This window comes from Bubalus kerabau, chromosome 10, assembly GCF_029407905.1.
Source record: "Bubalus kerabau isolate K-KA32 ecotype Philippines breed swamp buffalo chromosome 10, PCC_UOA_SB_1v2, whole genome shotgun sequence".
In the NCBI taxonomy this organism is placed as follows: Eukaryota; Metazoa; Chordata; class Mammalia; order Artiodactyla; family Bovidae; genus Bubalus; species Bubalus kerabau.
Window position 1 is genome coordinate 51,000,643 of NC_073633.1, and position 9,407 is coordinate 51,010,049.

Sequence of the window (9,407 nt, forward strand, 5' to 3'; positions counted from 1 at the left end):
CTCTGCTTAGTGGCTGACACTGCGGGACCAGTTGGAAGGTGAGATTCTCACTAACGGGCTTCTCCTGGCCTGCATGTCAGCCTTCCAACCATGGGATTTAGCTAACTCTCTCCTGGCAAGAGAGCCAATCAATGAGTAGACAAGAAGAGGTCCCTTTGGTCCCAGAGTCCACTAATCAAACTCTCCAAGTGCAAGAGTGTCCCCTGCCAGGATTAGACTGGAAGGTGAATAGCAGATATTTGTGAAGTGAGAGGTAGAAATGTTCTGTGGGTGGCAGGAAGCCAATGACCTTGGGAAGGAGATACTAGTTGCTGGGAGGTACAGAGCAGGGGGATTAACAACAACTGAATAAAAACAGAATAAAAGGTCGGGTAGTGACACGTCCTGTGAAGAACTAGGGCAGAGGCACAGTGACTTGCACAGGGCAACCAATGTGCTATTTTATATAGGGTGACCCTGAGGAGGTGACACTGGAGCACACACCTGAATGAGTTTATACAGTAAGGTCCTGAGACCTTGGGTTCCTGGACTAGCAAGCAGACCCGTGCAATGAAAGCCACAGGGATAGGAAGGAGATGGGGAGAAGATCAGATGAGAGAAAGACCCAGATGGCACAGGCCTTGGGGTTCTTGGTGAGCTTCTTGGGTTCTTTTGAGAGTGCCTGGAAGCTGCTGGAAGGCTTTGATGCCAGGAAAAGGCAGGATCAGAACAGACCAGTTGTCCTCTGCCCTCTTTCACAGCTCTCTTGCAGGGAGGACCTTAACCCAGGGCAGAGCTTGCGAAGGGGGAGAGACAGTTAAGGAAAGAGTTGAGAGAGCAGGACATGAGTTGATGGCACCCTCAGCACCCCCATCCTTTTCTCTTCTCCTCTCTGCCTCCCTCCATTCCCTCCTCTCTTCCTTCCTGTACTCTTTGGACCAAACCACTGTGTCCCAGTTTGGAAGGGTGAATAGCCTCTGGCTCCCTCGTCTCCCCTCTGTGTCAAGGTGGCATGGACTCTCCCCCATGCTCTCTGACCTCCCCAGGACTCCGTGTCTCACCTCACTGGCCCCCCAGGAAGAGCTGTGGAAAGTCAGGGTGTCGTGACACCCTTCCGCGGTCTCACAGCTGGGTGGACCCAGGTGCCTGGGCCTCTTATGGGTGGGAATGAGTAGGTCCCAGGTCCTGGGGCTTTGTTCTGCTTTATTCTGCTGCAGCTCAGGGAAACAGTTCACCCACACAGTGCTTCCGCACTCACCACCTTAAGCTCTGGATCAGGAGTAGGTGGTGAGGAAACGCTGACAGAAACATGAAGAAAATCATTCCTGTTATTGGCCACTAGTGGGAGATGACTGTATTGCGGACCTGACCAAGAAAAGTGCTGTGTATGATAAAGGAGCACACACGTGTTTGGGTCATGTTGGGAGAGACATTGTTTCTTGGAGGTTATCTTGGAAGAGGTCATAATTGAATTGGGCTTTGAAATACACAGAGGCCTTCCTGGAGGAGGGACGTTGGGTGAACGTGGAAAAAGCCTCCTGCCAGAAGATGTCAGGTCCAGAGCAGTGTGCCTCAGCCATATGCACCGGCTTCCACGGACATCTGGCAGCATGATGACAGATAAGCAGGCGTGGAGGTGTGCTCACAGTGTGGTTAGGAGACAAGACCAGCATCAGGAATCATGAGCGGCCTCACTCACTGAGGATGCTGAGGTGCAAAAGGAGGTACTGCTTTCAGGAGGCTGTCAGAGCAGAGAGAAAAAATAGAGCTGGGTGGGACCTTATGGACGAACGTGGGTGGTTCATTTTCTTGAGGTCACAGAGTCCTTTAAGAATCAATCGAAGCTCCTGACTCTTCTCAGAGGAAAAATATATCTGTATCTATACACTAAGTTTTTAAAAATTGAGATATAACTCACATACTATAAAATTCACTACTTGAAAATATACAATTCAGTGCTTGTTCGTGTATTCACAAGGTTGTACAACCATCATCACTATCTAATTCCAGGACATTTTCATCACCTTAGAAAGAAATTTTATAACCTTTCACAGTCATTCTCCATTTTCCCCTCTCTCCAGCCCTGGCAACTACTAATCTACTTTCTTCCTCTGCGGATTTGCCTATTCTGGATATCTGGGGCATTTTATGTGACTCAGTTCAGTTCGGTCGCTCAGTCGTGTCTGACTCTTTGTGACCCCATGGATTGCAGCACACCAAACTTGTTTACATGATTAGAATTATACAATATGTGGCCTCCTGTGTCTGGCATCTTTCACTTACTATATTGTTTTCAAGGTTTATTCGTGTTGTAGTATGTATTAGTACTTCATTCTTTTCATGAATGGATTTTCCATTTAGTTCTTCCATTGTATGGATAGAGTGGGCTTCCCTGGTGGCTCAATGGTAGAGAACCTGCCTGCCAATGCAGGAGACACAGGTTTGATCCCTGGGTTGGGAGGATCCCCTGGAGAAGGGGGTGGCTACCCACTCCAGTATTCTTGCCTGGAAAATCCCATAGACAGAGGAGCCTGGTGGGCTACGGTCCATGGGATCACTAAAGAGTCAGACACAACTCAGTGACTAAAGCAACAACCTGGGCAGGCCACATTTTTTTTTTTGTCCACGCATCAGTTGATGCACGTTTAGATTGCTTCCACTTTTTGTCTGTTATAAATGATGCTGCTGTGAACATCCATGTACAAGTTTATGCACTAAAATCTGCAGGTCATTTCAGGAGGTTCACAGAACCCCTGAAACTCATCTCTTGAATTATTGAATTCGGAAAATCTTGTTTATGAAGAGGCAGGAATTCACGAGGGAATGAGCTCCTTACACTGGAGTCCATTAAATATGCCCACTTTTTAATATCAGTTGACTCTAGTACTCTTGCCTGGAAAATCCCATGGACGGAGGAGCCTGGCAGTCTACAGTCCATGGGGACACAAAGAGTTGGACACGACTGAGTGACTTCACTTTCTTTCTTTATCAAAATAAAACTATTTTAAAAATAAAATAATTTTTATAAAGATGGAATGGAGAAGACTGGAAGGCTATCAGTAATTTATTACTATTTATTGAGCAACTCTAAGCTAAGCACTTCACATCCCACAGGCATTTAATCCTAAATAACCCTGTGACACAATGTTATTCATAATCCCCATATTACAGATGAGAAAACTGAGACTCAAAGAAGCCATGCCAGGTTTCTTGGAGAAGTCAGAGCTTAAGCTGAGCCTTGACTGCCAGGCAGTGAAAGGAACACATCCCATCTCCTCTCAATCCCCATCAAAGCCCTTATTTCCTTCCATTTATTTTTAAATGGAGTATTAATGCCCCATCTGCTAGCAAGGCATCCATTTTGCTAAGCCCAGAACTGACCAGTTTACAGTGGGTATCCTGGACTGCCGTAGGATGACCCTTCCCCAGAGGGACCCCCTGCCTCCTGCTCTTTCCCTTTATGGGGGGGCAAGCCTCCAGTCCAGCCAGTGTGCCCATCTGGCTGTGGTAATAATAGCTCAGGGCTTCCCCGGGCATCTCCGGAACAGCTGAGATTCATCTGGGGCCCTTGCCCTCAGTGTGAGGTCCTTCTGTGTGTCGTGTCCAGCAGGCAGGTCCCAGGGTCAGGCTGAGGGTGGCATGTGGTCAGGGGTTTAGCTGCTCTCTGAAGCCCAGTGTCAGCCACCATGCTCTCTGCTTTGTTTCCCAGCCGGTGGACAGCCAGCAAGCCCTGATGCGCAGGGAGTCTGTGGTCAATCTGGAGAACTTCAAGAAGCAGTATGTCCGCAGGCGGTGGAAGGTGGGTCAGGGTTTGGGGGAGCGGCGTGGGGGGCTGAGGTGGGTTCCTGGTTCCTTCCAGACCCCTCCAGCATCTCTGCGCACATTCTCACCTGGCGATTCCCCTCTGCTCCCTCCCTCAGCTCTCCTTCAGCATTGTCTCCTTGTGTAACCACCTCACCCGATCCCTGATGAAGAAGATGCACCCGAGGCGGAACGAGGACGTGGTGGGTAAACACAGTGCTCTCAGAGCGTGTAGCCTTGACCTGGGAGGGGCTGTGGGGAGCAGGTGGGGCTCAACTGCTTCCAGCAGGCTCTGCACTGTGTGATCAGCAGAGGCTGTGTTCACGGGCGACCACTGGGGTGGTGCTGGAAGATGAGTGCTCCAAGGAGGGTAGTGCATGAGCCTCTAGAGGCTCTTGAATCCTTTCCTAATGGGCTTTTGGAGGGACTGCTGCTGCCATTCCACAGCCCCAGCTTCCCCCGAGGACCTGTAGCCTGTTAGGGGCTGCGGGAACTCTGGTCAATGAGACTACCACAGGCGGGCAATCCAAAGTCAGTTCCTGATAATCCAGATATCTGCTTTAGAATGAGAGCTTTACATTCATTTGCCAATTTTCCCACTTCTACTTTGCTTTAGATTACCAATAATAATAATATAATAATAATATTTAGATGATATATTTGATTAGCTTGTTGCAACTTTATGTATATTTAAAATGGGAGACTCATAATGTCAAGAGCATGCCTTCTGGAGCCAGACTGCCAGGATTCAAATCTGCCACTTACTAGCTGTGTGACCTTCAGGAAATGACTTAACCTCTCTGTGCTAAATGAAATCACTTGTAAAAAGGGGTTAGCAATAGTTCTTACCTCACAGGGCAGTCATGAGAATTAAATGATGACATAGTCTTAGAGTCTGGCATTTTAAGTGCTCATTACTTATTAGCAGCTATTATTGGTTAAAATCCTCTTGTAGACTCTCAAATGCAGTGCTGGTGCTACCAAGTGCGGTGTTAGTATTGTGGCTGGTCAAGGGTCCCTGGCAGACCCTCCTCACAGCTTGCCCCGTGTGGTGACGGCCTCTCGAATCACACAGGTCGGGAGAGGTGACTCCCTACTCAGGAAGAGGCCGTAAGGCAGCAGCCTGCCTGTCAGCCCTGGGCAGCCTCAGGGCACACAGCACTTAGGCTACATCCCAGGTCTTGGCACTGCCCCTGTGTGCCCCCCACCAGCCCGAGCTCTTCTTGAGCTTGGGGAACTGGAGGACTTATGGGTTAGAGGCCCATAAACTGTGGGCTTTGGCCAAGCTGTGTTCCTTCTCTGGCCACCTTCCTCATCTGCTATAAAAGGGGACTGGAACAGCTTCAGCTGTTGGCAACAAAATGTGATAAATTCTCTTTTCATTTTATTCAGTTACAAATATTTTCTAATTTTCCTTGTTCGATACAACCATCTTTTAAAAGTGGACATTTAGTTTCTAAATACATAGAGTTCTTAACATTAAGAAAGAAGTGGGGAGGGGGACTGGACTTGCTGCCTCTGTTAATCACAAGCAAATTGTCAGCCAGCTTACTTTGTTATTGTTTGGCTCTGACTCATGCTAAAAAGTTGCGATTCAGCAGAGCTTGCGTTATTTTTATTATTATAGCCAGGCTAGGTCCAGGATGTATTTGGCTAAAGTTGATCTCGACCTTGAATTTCGAGCTGGTTCAGGCCAAGGGAAGGAGAGGGGCCCCTGAGTAGGTACACGGCTGACAGCGGGCACACCTCTCAGGCTGAGTTGGCCTGATACAATGCTGGCCATTGGGAAAGAGGAACAGAGAGTAATTGAAAAGAATGTAAAATTCTTGCCTAATTTTTGTCTATGTGTGAACATTTAAAATAGTTCTCTTTTTACTCAAATACACAGCACCTGATATCAACCCAATGGCTCATCCTCTAAGTAGAAAAGAAATGGGTCCCAGACATCTATTATACAGCTTTCCCAAAGACATTTTCCTTAAAAAAAAAAAAAAAGAAAGAAAGAAAACGAAAAATAGACACATCCTTTTGTTTAGGAAGCATTAAAATTTAAAATCTGAGGACTTCTCTGGTAGTCCAGTGGTTAAGACTCCACACTTCCACTGCAGGGGGTATGGGTTTGACCCCCAGTCAGGGAATTAAGTTCACACATGCCACAAGTTGTGGCCAAAAAATAGGGGAAAAAAATACAAAAAAAAAAAAAAAGCTTTAAAAAAATAAAAATAAATAAAACTGTACATCTGACAACAGATTTTTCTATGATTTGCATAAGTCTTTCTCAATTAATACTTCTTTCAATAGTTTTAATTATTTAAGTAAATGCATGTGGAATGAATGAAAAAGGCACGGTGACTTCCAGGATGGCTGCCTCTGCTCTGGCTTAGCTATGTAGGAGCAGATAGAATCTGCTTTACTCTTTTTCCCATTCATAAAAACGGGGCACAGAAGCCATTGGCCTGGAAAGACTATGTGACAGGACTGGCTAAAGGTGTAGCCTAAGCCAGTCAAAGCAGAGAGGGTGAGGTGGCCGTCAGAGCTTGGGGAGGTCTTGCTGGCCCTCCTTCATTCTCTCTAGGCTGAGGTCAGGAGACCCACCAGCCCACTAACCAACTAGCCAAGTGGTCTTAATTATGTGGCAGCCACAAAGGACACCAGATATAATTTTCATGATTATCATTTGGCCTCTTCTGGTGCCTGACTTCCCCTAGAGGCTCTGCCTGCTTTCCCTCCTGGGAAGGAGGCCTCCAGGCAGTTGGTCTGGCCCTGCCTCGGGGCCCTCCCCATCCCTATCTCGTCCACCCCTGGTCTCTGGACAGAGCAACAGGATTCCCCTCTATGTCCACCTCCCTGGTTTATAGGCTCCTGACTCAGGTGCATCAGCCCAGGTTGCCCAGCATGACTTCATTTTTGGCATCTTCTGACCTTCTTGCTCTGGGTCTCTCTCTCTTTTTCTTTTTTTCCCAGAGGAATTGTGAGAGTGACACAGAGGAAGACATCGCCAAAAGGAAAGTCCTCCACCCCCGGAGGAGGAGCAGTACCTCCTAACTGACCAGGTTCTAGGTGGCCACCAGGGAAACCCAGGCCCAGAAAGTCTCCTTTCTCTGCAGATTCTTGGACCCTGCTTGTCACCAGCGCCTGAGCATTCTGCAACCCTGAGCACTTTGCAAGAGAGATGGGCATGCAGGATTCAGAAGGATTTGCAGGGGATCCAGGAGATCCTGGGAGCTATGACTATCTCCTGTGGAGGAGATTCCAACATTCCCAAAGCCCTTAATTCTCCATAAAATGGGCTTTCACCTGTCTGCCCACCTCAGAACCTGGAATGGGATATGGCCCTAAGAAAATGATGTAGACGACCATCATCACCATCATCATGGGTAAAGGTCAGATTTGGGCAGCTTTCCTTACAGGATGAGGGAGTTCAGAACCAGCCTTGTCAAAAATTATACCAGGAAGACAGATACCTCACCCATGGGCAGAAGATACAGAGTGAATGTTGGGGTATGAGGGACCAGTCCTGTGACCTCCCAGAACCCACACCGAGTCAGCGTGTCACGCCGGCCAACTTATCAAACCTCCTAAAGCAGCCCATCGCCAGCCCACTGTGTCGTCATTTTTTTCACTTTTATTAAACTTCTTGTTTACCTGATGCTCAGCTTCTTTTTGAGCTATCTGCATCTAATTTTCTTTAGCTCAGGTGCCTATGACTCTGGGGAGCACCCAGGGTTGGGGTGCTGAGTGGATAGCACCTCAGAAGGTCATACTGAACCACCTGTCCTGGACTGCAGGGTGCCTGCCTTCTACATCTTTCCCCAAAGGTGTGCAGCCCAAGAAAACCAGCCTGGATGCCAGCATAGAATGCCTGTGTTCCCTCTGCCATGGGGACCATCACCTCTGCTGGTACCACAGAATATTTGGAGATAGATATTCAAAGAGGTAGCTAAGGAAAATGAGGTCATTGAGGTGGCCCCAGATCCAATATGACTGGTGTCCTTAAAAGAAGAGAGATCAGAGGAAGAATGTATGAAGAGACAGTGGGAAGGCATCCATCTGCAAGCTGAGGGGAGAGGCCTCAGGAAAACTAACCCTGCCAAGACCTCGATCTCAGATTTCTGGCCTCTGGAACTGTGAGGAAGTCAGTTTCTGTTGTTTAAGCCACCCAGACTGTGCTGCTTTGTGAAGGCAGCTCTAGAAAACTAATACACCTGCCCAGTGATGGCCAAGATAGGGGCAGGGGGCCTTCTGAGGCCATGGTTAGAGAAGGTCAAAGAAGGACCTACAGGGAGAAAGGAGAGGAGAAAGAGATGGATTACCTGGACCCTTGAGTGAATATGGCTGAGAACCTTAGCCACACAGGAGTTTGGGCCCCGCTTTCTAGGCCAAAAGAATGGTGGTGCTGACCAGAAACCCAAACCGGAAGTAAAAGAGGTCAAGGTGAGGCACCAAGACTGAGAAAGTACATGGGAAGAGGTGGAAAGAAAAGGAGAGAGGTTCCAGAAGGTGAGTGAGGGGAAGTGTGCCAGGAAGCAGAGAGGGAAAGAAAAGAAAGGCAGAAAGGGAAGGCCTAGGGAAAGGGGAGGCCATCCTTTCCCGCTGTCAGCAGCAGATTTCAAGAACGTTGTATGAGAGCATGGACAGAGCAGCCCTCATCCAGTGGATGGATCCGGGGCAAAATGGCCCCACAGGATCAGAAAGTCAGTCCGATTTCAGAAAAGCTTCCAGCCAGAAATGGAGTGACCTGCAAGCTTGTTGAAGAAAGCTCTGCTGTTGCCCTGTAGTTCCTAGACACCCCAGTTCTCAGGAGGATCCAGCTCTGTGCCTCCCTCTAGCCTCTGGAGGACAGCCAAGGCCAAGAACCACTGACTGTGTTCAGGGCCCCTTGGTCCTGGCTATGGCTGGATGCACAAATCAGCAGGGAGTGCTCTAGAACAAGGGCTCCCAGGAGCTCCCAAGAAGTAATAATGTGGTAGTGGGGAGGGGACTGCCCACCTGCTAGGAAGAAGAGGAGTGAGTGGCTTTTACAAATCCAGTCTTGAGTTTCCAATCATGACCAAAGGGCAAGCCTTTTGGAACTTGTCTGGCCCAACTACTGCACTGTACTGAAGAGGACACTGAAGCTGAGAGGAAGTGACTAGTTCAGCTTCACACAGCAAATTTGTGAAAGTGCCTGATGAAAGCCCAGACTTCCTGATTCCTATTACAGTGCTCATTTCTACAACGTGATAAACTGCGGGAGACTTTTCAGGAAATGGACGGACCCTTTGCTTTGCGTCATCTTAAACACGCTCTCTTCTGTTCTTTACTGTTGCCTGTCTTGTCGTTCATTTCTTTGAAATAGACGAAATGGTCACACTTGCTTCTTTTCAAAGGGCATTGCCCCTGAGTAGGGACAGCTTGGTAGCTAGCCTCCATGGGCTGCAAGTCAGTCAGTGAACTGTTTTCGGACTTGCTCTGTATGCCTGGGACTGTTCTAGATGTGGAGTTAGAACAATTAATAACACGGAGGTGACACCTCCCCTACAGGGGTCGACATTCTGTAAGTCCTGGGAATCCAGGGCTCCATCCTGCCCATAGGCTGCTCCTCCCACCTCCTTCCCATCCCTGTTGCCTGAGTCCTCCCCCACCCG

The 9,407-nt window shown here is 48.4% G+C and overlaps 1 protein-coding gene across 1 annotated transcript; it reads left to right on the plus strand.

Annotated features, from left to right (window-relative positions):
- The first annotated feature begins 3,567 nt into the window (after positions 1 to 3,567).
- On the plus strand, positions 3,568 to 9,125 carry LOC129621347 (death-associated protein kinase 2-like). The gene is made up of 3 exons (XM_055537692.1): positions 3,568 to 3,778; positions 3,900 to 3,983; positions 6,745 to 9,125. Exons 1-3 carry the CDS (start codon positions 3,713 to 3,715, stop codon positions 6,823 to 6,825), a joined length of 231 nt encoding a protein of 76 aa, XP_055393667.1. The 5' UTR covers positions 3,568 to 3,712; the 3' UTR covers positions 6,826 to 9,125.
- The last annotated feature ends 282 nt before the right edge of the window (positions 9,126 to 9,407 follow it).